Genomic DNA, 23,870 nt, shown 5'->3' on the forward strand with positions numbered 1-23,870 from the left:
TTTCTTTCATTAATTCAGCAAATATTTATTGGCCACATTGGACAATATATGATTACGTGTTAAGAACTACAGCAGATATGCTGGCCCATCCCAGTTCTAGCTTCCTGGGATGCATTCCTCCTTCAACCCTTGCTTTCTACTGGTGGGGTATAGGGACTCATACCTCATGCCTCATAAGCTCATGCCTCAGCTTCTGAGCCTAGACTGTTCTACTTCTAACCCACCTTTGAAAGTCATTCTAGGCCACAATGGGTGAACATTTTTTGGGGAAAGCATTTTGTTTTTTTTGGCAGGGGGATATAGGTCCTTTTGTGGCAAGAAATGGAGACTTGTAGCTGTCTGTGCAAGCCAAACTTCTGCTAGTCAGCAGGCATTTCTGAGGACTTACCATCCTTACATAGCCCAGTTATCATAGAATCTTGAGAGCTAAAAGATGTTAGTGGTTGTATTATTTAGTTGAAATCCTCACCCAATGAAATCCCTACCTCCACAGCTGGAGGTCTTAACCTTTCTTATGTCACAGTTCCCTTTGGTAATTTGTTGAAGCCTAAGGACCTCTTCTCAGAATAACGTTTTTAAATGCATGAAATAAAGTACAAGACACTACAAAGGAAACCAATTATATATACCAAATACATCAAAATATTTTTAAAAAACAAAAACAAGATCACAGACCTCAAACTACACAGGAACCTCTGCTCCACAGCATCTATCTCAGGTGGTCAGAGAGTTTCTCCTTGATTTTCCCAATCTCATAAATGGGACTTAGCCCTAGGGACATTTCCTACCTCCTTTCTCTTCTATTTCTCCTTTCATCTCATCTCATCCCATATCTTTTACCTACCATTCCCTCCTCCATCCCTTTTCAATGAATATCTATTATTTCTAAAATAATTAATAGGGGGAAGGGCTTGAGGGGGCATGAACAGAGAAGACTGGAACAAAGGTTCAATTACACATTAACATCTTGGCCAATATATTTTAAAGTCAAATATCTTTTTTCTTCCCCACCTGATATGAGGCAACCTCATGGCTGTTTTTATTGCAAGGGACATCTGGACTTTGGGGCAAAACCCTTTGCCTCCTTTGCCTCAAACTCCCCTGGATAGGAATTTTATTGTCAGTATATGGAGAAACCTCCATGGATGGTCAAAACACAACCATCTATTCAGTGGCAGATGAGCCTTGTGGTACTCTGTGATGTGCATGCCTCAGGCATTTTAGTAGGATTGGTATCAATGTCTTCTACATCAGATTTCTCTGCTCCAATTTCAGGGCCTTCTTCCTGTTTCACCATGAAGTTATTTTCTAGTTGCTCTTCAGCAATCTCTAGTTCTTCCTCTGTGTGTAGAATGGAGACAGTTTCATGGGGCAAATTTGAGTTGTACAGTCCAAATTTAGGTTTACAACCAAACATTGCTTCATATGGACTTTGTTGTAAGCCTGCACGAATGGCCTGGTTTTTCATCATTTGTACAAATCGCAGACCTTCAGCCCAGTGAGGTGAATTGTTACTCTGCATCCAGGTACTCATCAATTGTTGTACCTCCCGGTTCACTTGTTCTATCATACCCTGGTTTGGGCTATTTTGAGGTTTATCATGGGTAATTTTCAGGTCTGGCCACATCTGATTGAGCTCACTGACAACATGGTTTACAAATTCTCTGCCACTGTCAGACTCTAATACACTGGGTGCCCCAATAATTGAGAAAATGTCTAACAAGACACATGCCACTTCATGAGCCCTTTGGGATTTTAATGGTCGTAAAATAATAAATTTTGTTAAGTAGTCCAGATAACTTAAGATAAATCTGAATTCCCCATCAGCATTAGACTGCATGTCAATGAGATCAACTTGGCATCTGGAGCAAATTACCTTAAAAGTCATAGGCTTTGCTACAAGATCTCTCTTGGGCACTGGATTCTTCTGATGGCACTGTTTGCACAGAGTCAGATATAATACAATGACTTCTTTTGTAACATTTCCATATTTTCCTTGCAATTCTTTTAGCATGCGAGTCCGTCCACCATGTCCAATACTGAGATGTGTATCATGAAGAATGTCAAATAACTCTTCCTTGTGCACATAATACCGTACTCGCTCTCGCTCTCCATGAGCTGCCTCAATCAGTTTCTCAGTACCATGTATAGTGATCACATCATACTTTGCTACACGGCGGTAGTCCCGAGATGATTTCTTCCCCTTTTCTTTGGCTTCTTTTACTTCCCTTAGTGTCTGGAAGTATTTTTCTTTAGAAAAGACCTTGCTGTTGTAACTTTTACTTTCAACTAACTTTGTCACTCTTGCAAGGAATTTCTCTCTCATGCTTCTCATCTCCAATTCCACCTTGCTTACACTTAAATCACTAGATTTGCCATCATCAATATTCTGTGACATCATAGAAAATTGAAGAAATGATTCTAAGAATAAAAAAGAAATAGTTTATTTTAAATTAATTGCAACACCCAGAGAAAGAGGGTCCTCTCTGAGGTCCCTCCCACTCTTTCTATATAAGTCTTTCACCTCAACACATTTGAATGAAGTTTTTTTCTACTCATACTTTTTAGTTTTCCCACTGTTTCATCCCTATTTGAACCCCTCTAAACCAAAACACAATTTTACATGGAAAAAAAGGCAACACAAGCAAGAAATAAATGACTGTATGAAAAGGAACCACTACAAATTGAGTAATTCTGAATATTACCAGCAAGTTACAACTACTGTATAAATACATGGTCTCCGGTTGCTAGAGAAATTTATAGACAAAAGAAACGAGCATTTTTATTGAAATTTGAATAGCAGCATGGGATATAAAGGAACTGAGAAGGTATTATACACAAAAGTCAGAAAATCAATTGGAAACACATAAAATGCTCAAAATCATAAATAATAAGAGATATGAGAGATATGTAGATTAAAACTCATGCCCACCAAATTAGCAAAGATCATAAAAGATTGTGTTATGCTGAAGGAACTGTGGGAATTTGTTGTTGTTTAAGTTGTTCAGTTGTTATGTCTGACTCTTTGTGACCCCATGGACTATAGCACACCAGGCCCTTCTATTCCTCACTATCTTTTGCAATCTATCCAAGTTCATGTTCATTGTTTTCATTATGCTATCCATCCTCTTGTCCTCTGCTGTCCCCTTTTCTTTTTTGCCTTCAATCTTTCCCAACACCAGGGTCTTTTCCAATGAGTCCTGTCTCCTCATTATGTGGCCAAAGTATTTAAGCTTCAACTTCAATATCTGATCTTTCTGTGAATAGTCTGAATTAATTTCTTTGAGTGTTAACTGTTCTGATATCCTTGCTATCCAAGAGACTCTCAAAAGTCTCTTATAGCACACAATTCAAAAGCTTCCAGTCTGTGGGGGTTCAGTTTTGTTTATAGTCCAACCCTCACTGCCATACATTGCTACTGGAAAAACCATAGCTTTGACTACATGGCAAGGTGATGCCGCTGCTGTATGTTGTCCTGATTTACCATAGCTTTCCTTCCTAACATTACTAGTACAATATTAAATAATAGTGGTGGTAATAAGCATTCTTGCTTTACCCCTGATCTTGCTAGGAAGGCTTTTATCCCCATTACAAAAAATGCTTACTGATGTTTCTAGATAGATAGTAATTATTATTTTAACAAAAACTCCATATTCATATGCTCTCCAGTGTTTTAAATATAAACAGTGTTATATTTTATCAAAGTCTTTTTCTGTATCTATTGAGACAATAATTTTCTGTTGGTTTTGTTATTAATATGGTTGATTTCACCTTGTCCCTCATCACTGTTTTGCTTCTGACCACCTCCTCTTCCAATCTGCCCTCCCTTGTGCCATCCCCTTATTTTCTTCTCCTTTCCCCCTCCTGCTTATAGAGTAAGATAGATTTCCATACCCAACAGAGTGTGTGTTATTTCCTCTTTGAACCAAATCCAATGAGAGTAGGGCCCAAGCAATGCCTTCCCCTCCCCTTCTTTCCCTCCACTGTAATAGGTTTTTTCTGCCTATTCATGTGAGATAATTTACCCCATTCTACTTCTCCCTTCCCTCTTCTCCCAGTGCAATGCTTTCTCACCCCTTAATTATTTTATATCATCCCATAAAAGTCAATTGTTACCCATACCCTCTGTCTATGTATATTCCTTCTAAGTGCCCTAATAATGATACAGTTCTTGAGAGCTGTAACTTTTGGGGCGGCCAGGTGGCCCAGTGAGTAAGAGTGCCGGCCCTGGAGTCGGGAGGACCTGGGATTGGTTCCGGGATCGGTTCTGGCCTCATATACTTAACACCCACACAAAATAACTGGCTGTGTAACCTTGGGCAAGTTACTTACCACCAATTGCTTTAAAAAAAAAAAAAGAGCTGTAACTTTTAAGAACTCTATCACTATTAGCACAGTTAGGAGGAGTGTATATATAAATATATATCATCTTCCTGTGTAAGGATGTAAACAATTTAACCTTATTGAATAACTTATTTTTCCTCTTTTTTGTTTACCTTTTTAAGCTTCTCTTGAGTCTTGTGTTTGAAAATCAAGTTTTTATTTAGCTCTGGACTTTTCATCAGGAATGTCTGAAGGTCCTCTATTTCATTAAATATCCATTGTCCCTCTGAAGGATTGTGCCATTTTGCTGGGTACATGGATCTGGGTTGCAAGCCAAGCCCCTTTGACTTCCTGAATGTTATATTCCAAGCCCTCCAATTCTTTAATGTAGAAGCTGCTAAATCCTATGTAATCTAGACTGTAATTCCTCAATATTTGAATTGTTTCTTTCTGGTTGCTTGCAGTATTTTCTCCTTGACCTGAGAGTTCTGGAATTTGGCTCTAATACTCCTGGAAGTTTTTATTTTGGGATTTTTTCAGGAGGTGGCTGGTGGAGTCTTTCAATTAGTATTTTATCCTATGGTTTTAGTATATCAGGAAAGTTTTATTTGATAATATTTTGAAAGATGCTGTCTATGTTCTTTTTTCATCATGGCTTTCAGGTAGTCCAATAGTTCTTAAATTATCTCTCCTGGGATCTATTTTCCAGGTCATTTTTTTTCCAATGAGAGATTTCAAATTTTCTTCTTTTTTTTCATACTTTTGATTTTGTCTGATTGATTTTTGATTTCTCATGGTATCATTAGTCTCCACTTGCCTAATTCTAATTTTGAAGGAATTCTTTTCTTCAGTTAGCTTTTGTAACTCCTTTTCCATTTGGTCAATTCTACTTTTTAAAAAAGTTGTTTTCTTCAGTGAATTTTTGTACATTTTTTTCCCCATTTTCTGTGCTTCTTTTACAAAGCTGTGGACTCATTTTTTCATCATTCTCTTGCATAACTCTCATTTCTTTTCCCTATTTTCCTTCTATCTTATTTGATTTATAAAATTCTTTTTGAGTTCTTCCAGGAATTCTTTTTGGGCAATAAACAAATTCATATTTCTCTTTGAGATTTTGCATGTGGACATTTTGACATTATTGTCTTTTTCTGAGTCTGTGTTTTGATCTTCCCTGTCACTATAGTAGCTTTCTGGGGTCAGGAGTTTTTATTTGTTTTGCCAATTTTTCAGCCTATTTTGTGACTTTTAAAATTGAGCTCTGCTCCTGTGGTACAGGGGACATTTCTTGAGTTGGGGTCATGGGCTGGCCCTGGCCTGCTGTGTTGGGGCCTTCAGGCCTGGTGACTCGCTTTCTGTGCCATAGTCTGTAGGCCTGGAGTCTTTCCTGCTGTCCAGGGCTACCAGGAATGGCCAGAGGGCTTGCTGTGCCAGAGGGCTAGAAGCCTCACAGCTGTCCTACTGTGCCACTGGCCTGCTGTGCTGCCTGTAGGTCCTCAGTAGCTAACCTGTGTTGGGAATAAGGGTCTTCTGCTGGTTTGCCTGGAAACCACCTGTGCTGGGCTGTGCTCCCCTTTTACCCAAGTGAAACAGAGCTTTCCTACAGTCCTTCTAAAATGTCTTAGGCTGAAAAATTGCTTTACTCCATCCTCTTGTGGGTTCTGCTGTTTTAGAATTCATTTTGGGGACCTATTTAAAGTTGTTTGGAGGGCAATTTGGGAGAATTCAAACAAGTCCCTGCCTTTTGTATGCCAATTTAGCTCTTCTGTATATATGTTAAATAAGCTAGAAATATATAGCCTTTTCATACTCTGTTCCAATCTTAAACAAATAAGCTGTTCCATGGTTGATTCTAAATGTTGCTTCTTGACCTGCATATAGGTTCCTCAGGAGACAAGTAAGATGTTTTGGTACTCCCATCTCTTTAAGGACTTGCCACACTTTGCTGTGATCCACACAAAGGCTTTATTTAGTGCAGTCAATGAATCAGAAGTAGATTTTTTTTTCTGGAACTCCCTTGCTTTCTTTATAATCCAGTGAATGTTGGCAATTTGGTCTCTAGGTTCTTGGCCTCTTTGAAAAAGCAGTCTGCTCTTCAGGTAATTCTTGGTTCACATATTACTGAAACCTAGCTTATAGAATCTTAAGCATAACCTTGCTGGTGTGTGAAATGAGTGCAATTGTTTGGTAATTAGAACATTTCTTGTCATTTCCCTTCTTTAGGATTGGGACATAAACTGATCTTTAATAATCTAGAGGCTACTGTTTAGTTTTCCAGATTTGCTGGCATATTGAGTGCAACACTTTAACAGCATTATCTTTTAGAATTTTAAATAGCTCAGCTGGAATCCCATCACTTCTGCTAGTCCTACTCTTAGCAATGTTTCTTAAGGCCCACTTGACTTCATTTTTCAGGATTTCTGGTTCTAGATCAGTAACCACATCAGTGATGTTAAGATCTTTCTTGTATAGTTCTTTTGTGTATTCTTGCCAGCTCTTTTTAGTCTCTCTATTAAGTTCCTACCATTTTTGTCTTTTAGCATTAAAAGTTCCCTTGATATCTCTAATTTTATCTTGAAGAGGTCTCCTGTTTTCCATTCTATTGTTTTCTTTTTTTCTTTGCATTGCTCATTTAAGAAAATTATCCTTTTTGGCTTATCACTGCCTTGTCATGGCAAGAGGCTTGAGTAGATCAATGAAAGTATGAGCTATGCTGTGTATCACTACCCAAAACTGATAGGTATAAGTGCCTTTGAGCCTAGCCTTTGATTGTATTAAGAATATTTGATTGGAAACAGTATACATTGTATTGCCCTTAATAGGCCTAAAGGAGTTTGAAGATATTCCCTGCCCTTAATAGGTTGAATGTAATCAGATTGGAGCCCATGGTGGGAGGAGCTTGCAAAAAGAGTGGAACAGGAAGGAGCAAATAAGAGTACAAGCAGAGCTGGGAGCAGGCAGAACTGAGAGAGAGTATATTTGTGATGTTGGTGCTCTGTCTGTTGATCTGTGTTGATTTCTCAGACAGGAGCCCTGTCTGTTGATCTGTGTTACTTTCTCAGACAGAAGCCCTGTCTGTTGTTCTGTGTTGATTTCTCAGACAGAAGTCCTGTCTGTTGTTCTGTACTGGGAAAACTGTCCTGAAGTCCTAGAACCAGAGGGTAAAATAGTTACAGAAAGAATCCACCAGACAATGAACTATCATAGCCAAATTCCAGAACTATCAGATCAAGGAGAAAATACTGCAGGCAGCAAGAAAGAAATAATTCAAATACAGTCAGGATCACACAGGATCTAGAAGCTTCTATATTAAAAGATCAGAGGGATTGGAATATTATATTTCATAAGGCAAAAGAACTTGGACTACAACCAAGGATCAACTATCCAACAAAACTAAGCATAATCTTTCAGGCAAGGAGATGGTCATTCAATGAAATAAGGGGCTTCCAGACCTTCCTGATGAAAAAGCCAGAGCGCAGTGGAAAATTCAACATCCAAATACAAGACTCAAGAGAGACATAAAAAGGTAAACAGGGAAAACACACACACATACATAACTTGTTATTCAATAAGAGCAACCTGTTTACATCCCTATATGGGAAGCTGATACCTGTCAATATTGAGAATTATATAATCATCGTGACATATAAAAGGGTTATACATAGAGGCTGTGGGTAAAAACTAACCAAAGTGAAAAAAACCCTATTAAAGGGAGCAAAGGAATTGTAATGGGAGAAAAGGGAAGGAGGAGGCAGAAAAGGGTAAATTATGCCACATAAAGAGGCATAAAACCATATTATAGTAGAAGGAAGGAAGAGAGGGAGATGAACATTTTATGAGCTTTACTCTCATTGGTTCAAGGAGGGAATAACAATCAGTTAAGTATAGGATTCTAACATGAAAGGACACAAAAACCTATTATAATAGAGGGAAAGAAGGGAGGGAGAGGAGCACTATATGAGATATACTCTCATAGGTTTTGATTCAAGGAAGGAATAACATACCTTATTAAGTATAAAAATCTATTGTGCCCTACAGGCACTAGGAGGGGAAAGGGGAAAGAAAAGGGGGGGGGGGCTGTTGGAAGGGAGGGAAAAAGTAGTAAGGGGGAAAGATAGGAAAAGGGAGGGGGGTTGATAGGGAGGGAATACTGAGGGAGGCAGTGATCAAAAGGAAAACTGTTAAAAGAGGTGAAGGTAGAAATAAAAGCATAAACAGGGGAGGGAATAGGATGGAGGGAAAGACACAGATAGTAATCATAACTGTGAATGTGAATGGGATGAACTCCCCCATAAAACGGAGGTGGATAGCAGAATGGATTAAAAACCCTAATCCCACAATATGCTATTTATAAGAAACACATTTGAAACAGGGGGATACACATAGGGTAAAGGTAAAAAGCTGGAATAGAACATATTATGCTTCAGCTAAAGTAAAAAAAGCAGGGGTAGCAATCCTTATCTCAGATAAAGCAAAAGCAAAAATAGATCTAATTAAAAGAGATAAGGAAGGAAACTATATCCTGCTAAAAGGCACCATTGGCAATGAAGCAATACCATTACTAAACACATATGCACCAAGCAGTATAGCATACAAATTCCTAGAGGAGAAGTTCAGGGAGTCAGAGGGAGAAATAGAGAGCAAAACTATAGATGCATCCTTTTCAGACCATGATACAATAAAAATTATATATAATAAAGGGCCATGGAAAGATAGACTAAAAATTAATTGGAAATGAAATAATTTAATCCTAAAGAATAAGTGAGTCAAACACGAAATCACAGAAACAATCAATAATTTCATTCAAGAGAATGACAACAATAAGACAACATACCAAAACCTGTGGGATGCAGTGAAAACAGTTCTTAGGGGAAGTTTTATATCTCTGAATGCACACATGAATAAAATCGAAAATATGGAGATCAATAAATTGGTCATACAACTGAAAAAGCTAGAAAAAGAACAAATGGCAAATCCTGAATTAAACACTAAATTAGAAATACTAAAAACCAAAGGAGAGATTAATAAAATTGAAAGTTAGAAAACTATTGAACTAATAAATAAAACTAAGAGCTGGTTTTATGAAAAAACCAATAAAATTGATAGACCTTTAGTCAATTTGATAAAAAAAAAAAAGACAGAAGAAAACCAAATTACCAGTATCAAAAATGAAAAGGGTGAATTAACCTCCAATGAAGAGGAAATTAAAACAATAATGAGGAATTATTTTGCCCAATTGTATGTACATAAGTTTTATAATCTCAGTGAAATTGATGAATATTTACAAAAATATAAACTGCCCAGATTAACTGAATAGGAAATAGAATACTTAAATAACCCCATCTTAGAAAAAGAAATTGAACAAGCCATCAATGAACTCCCTAGGAAAAAATCTCCAGTCAGATGGTTTTACAAGTGAATTCTGTCAAACATTTAAAGAACAATTGATTCCAATACTTTATAAACTATTTGGGAAAATTGGAGAAGGAGTCCTACCAAATTCTTTTTATGACACAAATATGGTACTGATACCTAAATTGGGAAGAGCCAAAACAGAGAAAGAAAATTATAGACCAATATCCCTCATGAATATAGATGCAAAACTTTAAAATAAAATATTAGCAAAAAGACTACAGCAATTTATCATGAGAATAATACACTTTGATCATGTAGGATTTATTCCAGGAATGAAAGGATCATTCAATATTAGGAAAACTGTTAGTATAATCGATCACATCAACAACAAAACTAGTAGAAACTATATGATTATCTCAATAGATGCAAAAAAAGCCTGTGACAAAATACAACACCCATTCCTATTAAAAACTCTAAAAAGCATAGGAATAAATGGACTCTTCTTCAAAATGAGTAGCATCAATCTAAAACCATCAGCAAATATTATATATAATGGGGATAAGCTAGAAGCATTTGAATAAGATTGGGGGTGAAACAAGGATGTCCACTATCACACCTCTTACTCAGTTTGGTACTAGAAATGTTAGCTGCATCAATAAGAGAAGAAAAAGAAATTGAAGGAATCAGGTTAGGCAAAGAAGAGACTAAGCTATTACTCTTTGCAGATGATATGATGATATACTTAGAGAATGAAGTAAAAAACTACTTGAGATAATAAATAAATTTAGCATAGTTGCAGGATATAAAATGAACCCACACAAATCCTTGGCATTCTTATACTTTTTTTTTAAGCAATTGGGGTTAAGTAACTTGCTCAAGGTTACATGGCCAGTTTGTGTGTGTGTGTGTGTGTGTGTGTGTGTGTGTGTGTGTGTGTGTGGGTGTGGGTGTGAAGTATCTGAGGCTGGAACCAATCCCAGGTCTCCTGACTCTGGGGCCTGCGCTCTTACTGTGCCACCTGGCTGCCCCTATTCCTATACATTTCTAACAAAGTCCAAGAACAAGAAATAGAAAGAGAAATTCCATTTAAAGTTACTGTAGACACTATGAAATATTTGGGAATCTAACTGCCAAAACAAACCCAGGACCTATATGAACACAATTATGAAACATTTTTCACACAAATTAAGTCAGATCTAAATAATTGGAAAAACATCAGTTGCCTGTGGCTAGGTCAAGCTAATATAATAAAAATGACAATTTTACCTAAATTAATATACTTTAGTGCCATACCAATAAATCTACCAGAAAATTACTTTATAGAGCTAGAAAAAATAGTAACAAAGTTCATCTGGAAGAACAAAAAGTCCAGAATATGAAGGGATTTAATGAAAAGAAATGCTAGGGAAGATGGCTTAGCCATACCAGATTTTAAACTGTATTATAAAGTAGTAGTCATCAAAACTACTTGGTATTAGCTGAGGAATAGAGTGGTGGATCAGTGGAACAGATTATTTACATGAGACACAGCAGTCAATGACTTTAGTAATCTGTTTGACAAACCCAAAGACCCTAGCTTCTGGGAAAGCAATTCACTTATTTGACAAAAACTGCTGGGAAAACTGGAAAATAGTATGGCAGAAACAGGGCATAAACCAATATCTTACACCATATATCAAAATAAAATCTAAATGGGTGCATGATCTAGATATAAAGACTGAGACTGTAAGCAATATGGGAGAGCAAGGAATAGTTTGCCTATGGAGAAGGGAGGAATTTATGACCAAACAAGAGAGAGAGCATTATGAAATACAAAATGGATCATTTTGATTACATTAAATTGAAAGGTTTTTGTACAAATAAAGTTAATGTAACCAAGATTAGGAGGGAAGTGGAAAACTGGGAAAGAATTGTTACAACCAGCATCTCTGATAAAGGTCTCATTTCTAAAATATACAGAGAATTGAGTCAAATTTATAATAATACAAGTCATTCCCCAATTGATAAATGGTCAAAGGATATGAACAAGCAGTTTTCAGAGGAAGAAATGAGATATGTATAAGCATATGAAAAAATGCTCTAAATCACTATTGATTAGAGAAATGCAAATCAAAACAACTCTGAGGTACCACATCTCACCAGTCAGATTGGCTAAGATGACAAAACAGGAAAATGACAAATGCTGGAGAGGATGTGGAAAAATTGAAACACTAATGCATTGTTGGTGGAGTTGTGAACTGATTCAACCATTCTGGAGAGCAATCTGGAACTATGCCCAAAGGGCTATAAATAAGTGCGTACCCTTTTTCCCAGCAATACCACTTCTAGGGCTGTATCCCAAAGAGATCATAGAAATGAGAAAAGGACCCATTTGTACAAAAATATTTATAGCAGCTCTTTTTGTTGTAGCAAAGAACTGGAAATCAAGAGGATGCCCATCAATTAGGGAATGGCTGAACAAGTTGTGGTATATGCATGTAATAGAATACTATTGTGCTATAAGAAATGAGGAGCAGATGGACTTCATAATAACCTGGAGAGACTTATATAAACTGATGCTGAGTGAGGAGAGCAGAACTAGGAGAACTTTGTACACAATTACAGACACATTTTATGTATGACAACTAACTTGGATAAACTAGGCTCCTTTCAGCCATTCAAGGTTATAACTCTAAAAGACTCATGATGGAAAGGGATATCCTCCTCCAGAGAGAGAGCTACAGAGTCTGAATGCAGATTGTAGCAAACTACTTGCTCTTTTTTTTCTTGTTTTCATTTGTTTTGTTTCTTCTTTCTCATTGTTCACTCCACTGGTTATAATCCTTCTTTACAACTTGACTAATGTTTAATGTGAAGGCATTTATAGATCTTGTATTTGATTGCATGCCACGATGGGGGAAAGGGAGAAGGAGAGGGAGGGGGAAAAATTTGAAACTCAAGGGACTGTGGAACTGAATATTGTAAACCAAAAGTAAATGACAATTTTTAAAAAGAAAAGGAAAAAAATGGAGTAACTCTCATAGTTACTAAAAAGGTGAGAAAAGCAATACTGAGGTGTAATCTCAAAATATGACAGAATAATATCTGTTATAACCCAAGGAGCACCATTCAACATCACAATAGTACAAGTCGATGCTCTAACCACTGATACTGAAGAGGCCAAAGTTGATCAGCTATATGAAGACCTACTGCATCTTCCAGAAATAACATCCAAAAAAGATGTCACATTTATCATAAGGGATTGAAATTCTGTGGGAATATAGATACAATAATGCATTGCTAGAAGAGAACTGTTCCAACGCTTCTGGATAGCAATTTTTAATCTTGCAAGAAAAATATCTGAACTGTTAAATCCTTTGATCTGAAGATTCCATACTGGCACTGAGAATGATAGGAATATAAATATATACATATGTGTATGGGTATATATATATATGTATACATGGCATATAGATTTATATACATATATTTTATATATATATGTACACAATACATAATATTGTATACACAATAAATACACTGCAGATGTATATATTTATATATATTTATGCTAAAATATTCAGGGCAGTACTTTTTATAGCAGAAAAAAAAACAGAAATAGAGAGGAGACCCATTAATTGAGGAATAGCTGAACAAACTGTGGCACAGGAATGTAACAAAATATTACTATACCAAAACCAACAACAAATAGGAGTCCAGAAAAAAACAGTAAGTATGATGTGACACAGAGTGAAGAAAGCATAAACAAGAGAATAGGCATAATGACCATGATAATGTAAAGGAAAATAACACTTAAACACATTAGAATCCACATTAATGCAATGACCAGACTTGATTCCAAAGGGCTGATGAAATATACTTAACTCTTCTCGTTAGAGAGGTTGTAAGCTAAGGGTTGCAGAATGCTACATGGTCAACATATCAACTTAATTTTTTGTGGGTCCTTTTGCTACAAGGGAGAGTTTTATATTGTATGGGAAGTACTGAAAATGTGACAATGGTGTTTAAAAAAGCATCACTAAAACATTTTCTTATAAAAAGTCTGAGCTTGGCTGTCTTTTATTTCTTTTATTATTTATAGGCACAGTTGGGTTTTAGAATGCAATGTCTTTCAGATATTTCATTTAAGATGGCAGAAAATACCTATTTCAAAACAGTCCCTCCTGAAAAGGCTATGTGAATTATTATGAGCACTGATGCAGACAGAATGAAAGTTTTCTAAATTAAACTGTGAATTTCTATTATGTATAGCTTGCATATATATGTATGTATGTATATATGTGTATGTATATACACATATATTTATATGTATATATCACACACACATAGATATATACACATTTATATGCATATGTATATATTGCCTTATTTGTGATTCCTTCTGACCTTCCTTCTATTCTCTTCTGTTCATTCCAAAATCATGTTTCAATTACCCTCTTTTTCCCCTTTTTTTTCAACCCTATGCCTAGCTCTCTATTCTTTTTACCCCTGCAAGACTGAGTAACAAACAAAACCTTTGTAACAAATATGCGGAGTCAAGTAAAACAAATTTCCACATTGAGTGGGTCTGAAAATGTATGTCTCATTTTGCAACTTGAGTCCATCATCTCTCTATCAGAAGGTAGATAGCATGTTTCATTATTAGAATGGAAAGCTGTATGGTTTAACTTTTTTTTTCCCTTTTGTACATTTTTGTGTTTTGAACTTAATTAAAAAAGGGCATTTTCACACTCACAGAATATGGCCCACAAGAAAGGATGTATATAAAATCATGAATTTTTATTTCATACTGTTTGCTTTTTAAAAAACTCTATAATGTTACTTTTAAAACTGTCCTTTTTGTGTTCCTTCTGTTCTCTTAATTTTTTAAAATGTCAATAAACCTCTTTTTTGACATTACTATTTCTAACTCTCATCTTACCTCCAAATGAAAACTGAAAAAAAAAAAACTCTTGTAACATAAGCATTGCTAAACAAAATGAATCCACACGGTGGCCCTGTCTAAAAATATGTGTCTCTTTTATATGCCTTAAGTTCACCACCTCTGTCAAGGTGCATCTTATTCATATACACCTTTCTAGATTTCTCTGCAACTGTCCTTTCTTATTCAATCTTATGATGCACTAATATTCCATTACATTTATTCACCATAATTTGTTCAGCCATTTCCCAACTGATGATAACCCCTTAGCTTCCAGTTCTTTTTATAGTACAGACAATGTTATAAATATTTTTGTATGATCTTTTGGGGTATAGGCATAAAAGTGGTATTACTGGATCAAGGGATATGCATAATTTGATGACTTTTGGAGCTTCCAATTCACAACTCAACCAACTGGATATTAGTTTATCTGTCCTCCCATATCCCTGCTAACAAATGTTTTCATTTTTTGTTATCTTTGCCCACCTGAAAAGTATAAAGTAGAAACTTTTATTTGCTTCATCTGAATTTCTCTAACTATAAGTGATTTGGAACATTTTCCCCATGCTTGTTGCAGAGAGAATGTTAAGAAAAACAGTTTTAAGTTGGCAGTTGAAAGTGAACAGAACTTGTGGTGTGTAACCTTCTCATATGGATACAGATCATCAACTCCTCTGTAACTAAATAGTCCTACAAAGTACCTTGGGACGGTGTGGCAGAGTAGATTGTGTTCAGGTTTTGGAGTAGGAAGAACTAGAGTCAACTCTTGCCTCTAACACAAACTGGATATGTGAACTAGGACAGGTCACTTAACTTCTCATTGTCCTAGACAACCCTCTGAGACTTAGATCATATAAATGGGGAACTATCCCCCAAATATTTTCATATACAAAGGTAAAAATCTTATAATCCATTTACTACCAGCATGAATTCATGTTTTGCCCCTTTTATTTTACTTTTAAAATTTATCAAGCATCAATTTTTCTCTCCTTCTTGACTCTCCTTAGCCCCCATTACTTTAGATTTCTACAGAATTTAAAAATTTACAAAGTACTTTCTTCATTATTTTTGTTGGGTATTATTGTCCTCATTTAAAGATAAACTGAGGTTCAGAGATTTTAAATGTCTTGTCCATGGTCACACAGTTGGGATTTAAAGCCAGATTTTCTGTTTCAAAATCCAAGACTCTTTCCCAGATACCATGATAAACTCTTATGTGAACAGATCTACTTTCAGCTTCTATGGAAGGAGGATGTGTGAGAAGAGAGGACATGAACAACCTTAGTTGAAATTTATGTAGCACTTTAAGGTTTGCAAAGTCCTTCAGAAACATTATCTCATTTTTATCTTCACAACAACCTTGGGAGGTAGGTGCAATTATTATCATAATTTTACAGATGAGTAAATAGACAACAGAGTGGTTAAGTGACTTGCCTATGGTCACAGAGGTAGCTAAGTGTCTGAGGATGGACTCGAACTCTGGTTTTCCTGCCTCCAGGTCTCATGTCCTATCCCACTGGGCTGCCTAAAATAAGAGGTGTAGGGTTGAAAAAAAAGGGAAAAAAAGAGGGTAATTGAAACATGATTTTGGAATGAACAGAAGAGAATAGAAGGAAGATCAGAAGGAATTACAAATAGGGCAATATATACATATACATATAAATGTGTATATATGTGTGTGTGTTTGTGTATACATATATATATATATATATATACACACACACACAAATATATGACTATAGATAGCTTTAATTTCTTTCTCTGAAGAAGGAAGCGCTGGGCTTCCGAAGTAGGTTAGAGGCTGAATTTGACCTATTCAGGATTTGAAAGAAGAACCTCAGAAAGGACAATTAAAGAGGAAATAAAAGAATTAAAGAGGATCAAGGAGAATTGTTGTTCAACCATAGCACACCAGGCCCTTCTATCATCCACTGTCTCTTGAAGTCTATCCAAGCTCATGTTCATTGTTTCTATGACTTCCAACTCATTACTTGCAGTCCCCTTTTCCTTTTACCTTTGATCTTTCCCCAAATCAGGGTTTTTTCCAATGAGTCCCATATTTCCATTATGTGGTCAAAGTATTTAAGCTTCAGCTTCAATATTTGACCTTCCAGTGAATAGCCTGAATTAATTGCTTTAAGTATTGATTGATTTGATCTCCTTGCTGTCCAAAGGAGTCACAAAATTCTTCTCCAGCACCACAATTCAAAAGCATTGATTCTGTCTGGTTCTCACAGTCATACATTACTACTGGAAAAACCACAGCTTTGACTATATGGACTTTTGTTGGCAAGTTGAAGTCTCTGCTTTTTAGGATGCTGTCCAGATTTGCCATAGCTTTCCAAGGAGCAAATGTCTTTTAATTCCATAGCTGCAGTCATTATCTGCAGTGATATTTGATCCTAAAAATTAAGGAACAGCAAAGAAGTGGAAGTTGGCCATACTATACAAGGTAAACAAAAGGTAAATGAATAATTGGAGGGTAAATTAATAGAATAAATTGGAGGTTGGAACAAATAAGTCAAACGCCCAGGAGGCTGAAGTCATAGTGAAGGTGTGTCTGTAGAATTGTCTTTGAGACTAAGGAAAGGAAGCTGAACAGGATTGTCATAAGAGGAGATAACTGACTGCAAGGATTTTAGCCAAATGATTAGGGTTGAAGTGTGAATACCCACAAGTAGTTTAAGAAAATTAGGCTGAGTATCTCAACCAGAATGGAGAGTAGGGAAATTCTTTAATGATTTGCATCCAGTATGGGATTTTGTATTTCTTTTTTTTTTTTAAGTTTATTTATTTTTAGTTTTCAGAATTCACTTCCATAAATTTTAAATTTTCTCTTCCTCTTATCCGTCCTTCCTCCCCAAGACAGCATGCAATAGGTTTTATACTTACATTCCCATTAAACATACTTTCACATTAGTCATATTATATAGAAAAACCAGAATGAATAGGAGGAACGATGAGAAAGAAAAATGCAAAACCAAACAAACAAAAAAAGAAAATAATCAGCTATGCTCTGCATTCAGATTCCATAGTTCTTTTCCTGGATGTGGATGGCATTTTCCATCATGAGACCTTCAGAATTGTTTTGGGTCCTTGCATTGATAAGAAGGGCTAAGTCTATCAAAGTCAGTCATTGCACACTGTGACTGTTACTGTGTACAATGTTCTCTTGGTTCTGCTCACTTCACTCAGCATCAGTTCATATAAGTCTTTCCAGGTTTTTCTGAAGTCTTCCTGTTCATCATTTCTTATAGCACAACAGTATTCCATTATATTCATATACCACAACTTGTTTAGCCACTCCCCAACTGATGGGTATCCCCTTAATTTCCAGTTCTCAGCCACCACAAAAAGAGCTTCTTACAAATATTTTTATACATGTGGGTCCTTTTCCCATTTTTATGATCTCTTTGGGATCCAGCCCTAGAAGTGGTATTGTTGGATCAAAGGGTATGCACATTTTTATAGCCTTTTGGGCATAGTTCTCCAGAATGGTTGTTCTCCACAACAGATAGATCAGCTTACAACTCCACCAACAATGAATTAGCATTCCAACTTTCCCACATCTTCTCCAACACTTATAATTTTCCTGTTTTGTCATGTTAGCCAATCTGATAGGTGTGATATGGTACCTCAGAATTGTTTTGATTTGCATCTCTCCAATGGTGATTTAGAGTATTTTTTTATATGACCATAGATTGCTTTAATTTCTTCCTCTGAAAACCGTGTCTTCATATCCTTTGACCATTTATCAATTGGGGAATGATTTCTATTCTTGTAAGTTTGACTCAGTTCTCTATATATTGTAGAAATGAGGCCTTTATCAAAGACACTAGTTGTAAAAATTCTTTCCAAGTTCTCTGCTTCCCTCCTAATCTTAGCTGCATTGACTCTGTGTTTCAATTTAATGTAATCAAAATTATCCATTTTGCATTTCATAATGTTCTCTATCTCTTGTTTGGTCATAAATTCCTCCATTCTCCATAAATCTGACAGATAAACTCTTCCTTGCCCCCCCTAATTTGTTTATTGTATCGGCCTTTTAGATATAAAGGTATATGATTTAGATATAATCATATACCTATTGGGACTTTATTTTGGTATATGGTGTCAGACATTGGTCTATGCCCAGTTTCTGCCATATTATTTTCCAGTCTTCCCAGCAGTTTTTGTCAAATAGTGAGCTCTTATCTCAGAAGCTGGGGTCTTTGGGTTTATCAAACAGTAGATAGCTATAATCATTGACTACCATGTCTTGTGTACTTAACTTATTCCACTGATCTACCCCTCTATTTCTTATCCAGTACCAGGTAGTTTTGATGATTGCTGCTTTATAATATAATTTAATATCTGGTATGGCTAGGCTACCTTCCCTAGCATTTCTTTTCATTAATTCCTTTTATATTCTAGAATTTTTGTTCTTCCAGATGAATTTTGCTAGTCTTTTTTTCTAGCTCTATAAAATAAAATTTTGGTAGTTGGGACTGGTATGACATTGAATAAGTAAATTAATTTAGGTAGAATTGTCATTTCTGTTATATTAGCTCAGCCTACCCATGATCACCTACTGATCACCTACTGATGTTTTTCCAATTATTTAGATCTGACTTTATTTGTGTGAAAAGTGTTTTGTAATTGTGTGCATATAGTTTCTGAGTTTGTTTTTGGCAGGTAGACTCCCAAATATTTTATAATGTCTATAGTAACTTTAAATGGAATTTCTCTCTCTAGCTCTTGCTGTTGGGTGGGGCTTTTGTAATTCCTGCTACAGCCCCAAGACTGTTATTTGGTTCTAAGTATAGACTAATTTTCCCTCTTGGAGGTGATAGGACTCCAATAGGGAGGCTATTAGGGAGAATAAAGTGTTCCTACAGGAAACAGGAACAAGGTTTCAATGGAAAAAGGGGTATCTAAAGTAGAGGAGAGCCCTCCCCTCATGGGAATGCTGGAGAGCAGAAAAGTGTTACACAAAGAATAAAAGGAAGGAGAAGGACAGCTGTATCATCACAGCTTAAATATCTATTTGAGGCTCTTCTTGCAGAGGAGGGAACAACATTCTCTAAGGAGGAAGGAGTTGCTTGTCCACCAAACAGCAATACAGTAGAGCACTGGTGTCAAACTCAAATAGAAATGGGGACCATTTAACCATAGATAAGGATTGCTGCAGGATATATATTGACTCAGAAAACCCCATATTAACATTATCTATGTTCTTATCTATGTTCTACTGCATTTTTATTTATTTTATTAAACATTTCCCGATTACATTTTAATCTGGATCAGGGTCGACTGGGTGTTGTGGGCTGCAGTTTGGGTTTCCCAAATACAAGATGGGAGGAGCATAGTTAGAAGCTGTTCTGTTTTAGTGGGTTACAAGCTCAAAATGAGTAATCAGTATGCTATGGTAGCAAACAAGTCAATGTAGTCTTGGGTTGCCTTGAGGCATAAGTCCAAGGAATGTTACCTGATGATCAAATCCCATTGTATTCTTGATACCACCCCCCCACCCTCCCCCCACCACTCCACTCCCATACCTTATCTAAAGTACTGTGTTCAGTTCTGGAGGGCTTAGATAAGCTGGAGAGAATTCAGATAAAGGCAACCAGGATAGTCAAGGGCCTGAAGTCCATGTCATATCAATCAATTACTTATTAAGCAGCTACTCCATACTATGTGGTCTAGCATTCTGCTAGGCAATGGGGATACAAAGACAAAAATGAAATAGTCCTTGCCTTCCACCAGCTTACATTCAGTAGGAGGGAAACAATGTATACTTATGTACAGGAAAAATACAAGGTAGTTTTTTGGGGACAGGGCACTAGTAAATGAGAGAATCAGGGAAGGCTACATGTAGAGGGTCACTGAAAGAATTTTCAGGGAAACAAAGGATTCTAAGGGGCAGAAATGAGGAAGGATGCATTTCATCCAGTATAAAGGTACAGAGACATGAGATGGAGTATCATGTGAGAGGATCAGAAAGAAGTTCAATTTAGATGAATTTTAGAGGCAGGAAAGGAAGTAATGTATAATAATAGTTTTATATATATATATATATATATATATATATATATATATATATATATTTGCCTTTTGGAGGGCAGTATGGGGTTAAGTAACTTGCCCAAGGTTACATGGCTAATTTTTTTGTGTGGGTGTTAAGTGTCTAAGGTGGAACTGAACTCGGGTCCTCCTGACTCCAGGCCAGCGCTTTACTCACTGCGCCACCCAGCCACCCCCTGTCTATATATATAATTTTGAATTGAAAATAAATAATTTTGAAAAGTAGGTTGGGCCCCAGTTGTAAAGGGCTTTAAAAATTAAACAGTAGAGGCTGCTAGGTGGCGCATTGAATAGAGCACTAGCCCTGGAGTCAGAAGGACCTGAGTTCAAATTTGATCTCAGATGCTTGACACACTTACTTGCCCTGTGACTTTGGGCAAGTCACTTAACCCCAACTGCCCTCCGAAAAGCAAAAAACAAACAACACCCCCCCCCCCCAACTAAACAGCACTGAGGCAGTAGTAGAAAAGAAGGGATAAAAAGAGATGGGTGCAGGATGTGGTCTAAGTGATGGTAGAAAGTGCAAGTGACCTGAATGAATATGTGAGATATTAGATACAAAGATGAGAGACAAAGGATGAGAGGTCTATAATATGAAATTTGGTTTAATATCCAACAAGATAAGTCCATTGTCTTCTATAAGGGAAATTACTACCAACTTCTACATTCCTGGTCTGCTTTAGTGCTTCTTTAGCTGGGCCCAAAATGTAGTAGTTCACTTGTACCCACATTTTCTCAGGCTGAGGATCAAAGAATAGATATGTGACAACAGCTTTTTCAGAAACCGTATAATCATGTGTGGACTACTGCGTCTCAAAGACAGACCCACATAAGATGATCAAACAACCAGTCAGCACTTCATATGAAGCCCCTCATCTCTCAGGATGGGCAAGGTATCCAAAGGGAGAAGACCTGGGGCTCAACTCCTTTGAGGTAAAGTTAATTGGGCAGAGATATTTAGGATGAAGAAAGATAAAAGAGATGAAATTACATTAATAGAAAAGGGATGAAAACTCAGAAAGAAACTTACCAGGATCCCAGCTTCCATTCCTCTTCACTTAAGGAAAGGTAGGAATCTGAGAGTGAGAGCTAAAAGAAGTCAGAAAAGGAAACTTAATAAGTATATTATGTGCCAGTATATTAGAGAATTAAGATAAAGGGTCATTCAGGAATTGATAAAAAGAGTCAAGCCCAAGAGCCATTCCCTGATAGATCAATAGTTTAAAGGATAGAAACAGTTTTTGGAAGGGGCAACAACCACGTGGGAAAAAATGTTCCAAATTAGTAGAGAAATACAGATTAAAGCAACTAAGGTTTCATCTCATTCCCAGCAAACTGGCAAAAGTGCTAAAAAATGAAAATAGTCAACATTAGAAACCCATTCATATACTGCAGGTTAGGCCATGAAGTGGTACAAAAGTTTGGAATTATACAAGAAAAGTGAAAAAAAAAAGTTACCTTTTGATTCACTACTAGGCATATACCCCAAGGTGGTGAGTGGCAGAAAAGTCCCATATATAATAAAACTTTCATAGCAGTTTTCCTTGTAGTAGCAAAAAACTGGGAACAAATCAGGTATTCATAGATTGAGAAACGACTGAACAAATTGTGGTATATGTGGTAACTGTAAGAAACAAGAGGAATTCTAAGAAACACGGGCAGTTTTATAATTGATACAGAATAAAGCAAAACCAAAAGAACGGTATGTACCACTACAAAATAGAAGGCAGTCAGACTCTGAATTATAATAAACAACCCCAGTCCTAGAGAACTGATGATAAAATATATCAATAAACATTTATTAAATACCTGCTCTTTATTTATTTATTATTTATTTATTAAATACCAGACACTGCCCTCCTTTCAGTGCGTGGTGGGTGGAGGAGCGAGATGGCTAGAGGTGAAAAATGCTACATACACTTTGAGACACATCACTGCAGAGATTGGCTTTAAGTATTTTGAGGCTTTTTTTGGTATAAATTTTTATTGATACCTTTTGTTTTTACATCACCTACTTAAGCCTAAATTTGCTTTCTAAAGAAGGAAGCATTGGGAGAAAATGACCGTGGTGTTAAAATGAAAGGCAAAACATTTTTTTAATAGCGTGTTAAATTATGACGCAGATTGCCTTCTTAGGGCAACTGCTCAGAGTTGCCAAGTGTCAAGATGTGGAAGGAGCCTCTGAGACTATTTAGTCCAATTCCCTCATTTTACATTTGAGGAAATCAAGACCTAGAGAGGGAAAGTGGCCTTGTTCCTGTCACATGCAGTGATTCTCAAACCAAGATCTCTCTGCAACAGAGAGGGCTCCTGACTCCTGTTTCGTGGGGGCCATGTAACTGTTTCGGGTGTGCCTGTCTTATTACTCACAGACTCTAAGTTTAGAGGGCAGTGACTGACTCTCTCGACTTTTTTTTTAGGTCTATCCCACAGGGTCACCAGGACAAGGTGAGCAGGCCCCAGGCTTTCTGATGAGCAAACCAGAGTTACCGCCACAAGAGGGCTCCTGACTCCTCCTACACACCGGCTTCGTGGGGGCTATTTCACGGTTTCAGGTGTGCCCCTATTGCTGCTCACAGACTAAGCTCCGAGGGCAGGGACCGTGTTTCGCTTTTTTCCGCCAATCCCACGGGTCAGGTTCCTCAAGCCCCGAGTGAGGTCTGGTTGGAGTAAGGTTGGGGTAAGTCCCAAGGAGCCCAAAGTCTCCAGAGTCTCCACCTGACTAGAGCAATAATGAATTTGGAAACACGGAGCTCCGTTTAGAATTGGGAAGGGCCCTCCCTTAGCACCAGACGTAGCTCCTCCCCTCCAAGTTGTACAGAGGCGGCCCTGGCAAGAGGAGAAGGACCCGGGTCACTGAGAGTGGGTGTGTTCCCAGAGGGCAAGCACGGCCCCTCCCTCCCCTTCTACCCTCCCTGTGCCCCTCCCTGTGCCCCTCCCTGTGCCCGTCCCTCCCTCCAGCCGCCACCTGCCAGTCAGAGCCTCACCTGCCCCCCTGTCCCAGAATGCGGCCCAGACCACGTTTTCCGGCTCCTGGAGGAAACAGTTCGAACGCTAGCCTGGAAGTCCCGCCCCGTCTCGTCTCAAAGTTCCGCTCCTCCCCCTCCAAGGCGGAGGCGGAGGCTCGAAGGCGGGGCGGGCGGAGGGGGATGCAGTCTGGGAGGTTGGAAGCTGAGGCTGTGATGGAGAGAGCCATGGCTGGGTTCTGGTC

The 23,870-nt window shown here is 37.3% G+C and overlaps 1 protein-coding gene across 8 annotated transcripts; it reads right to left on the minus strand.

Annotated features, from left to right (window-relative positions):
* KRBA2 (KRAB-A domain containing 2) lies at positions 1-23,870 on the minus strand. Of its 8 annotated transcripts, none has more exons than XM_069104139.1 (4): positions 23,647-23,782; positions 22,118-22,283; positions 21,690-21,748; positions 1-2,421 (listed from the first exon to the last, which is right to left on the minus strand). In XM_069104139.1, exon 4 carries the CDS (start codon positions 2,399-2,401, stop codon positions 1,169-1,171), a length of 1,233 nt encoding a protein of 410 aa, XP_068960240.1. In that variant the 5' UTR covers positions 2,402-2,421; positions 21,690-21,748; positions 22,118-22,283; positions 23,647-23,782; the 3' UTR covers positions 1-1,168. The 8 variants fall into 8 exon arrangements, with proteins under 8 accessions (XP_068960240.1, XP_068960238.1, XP_068960236.1 ...); XM_069104137.1 differs by lacking the exon at positions 21,690-21,748 and adding an exon at positions 23,184-23,488 and having other exon boundaries at positions 23,647-23,781; XM_069104135.1 differs by lacking the exon at positions 21,690-21,748 and adding an exon at positions 23,150-23,488 and having other exon boundaries at positions 23,647-23,781.

This window comes from Petaurus breviceps, unplaced genomic scaffold (assembly GCF_028583685.1).
Source record: "Petaurus breviceps papuanus isolate PSGF00001 unplaced genomic scaffold, PetGlider_PUasm1.0 673, whole genome shotgun sequence".
Taxonomy (NCBI): domain Eukaryota; kingdom Metazoa; phylum Chordata; class Mammalia; order Diprotodontia; family Petauridae; genus Petaurus; species Petaurus breviceps.

Coding starts and splice junctions, on each gene's coding strand:
- KRBA2 (XM_069104134.1), bottom strand. CDS start 22,139: ATGCCTAGTAGTGAATCAAAAG. Junction 2,422..22,117: donor GCCTAGTAGTGAATCAAAAG/GTAACTTTTTTT, acceptor TTTTATTCTTAG/AATCATTTCTTCAATTTTCT.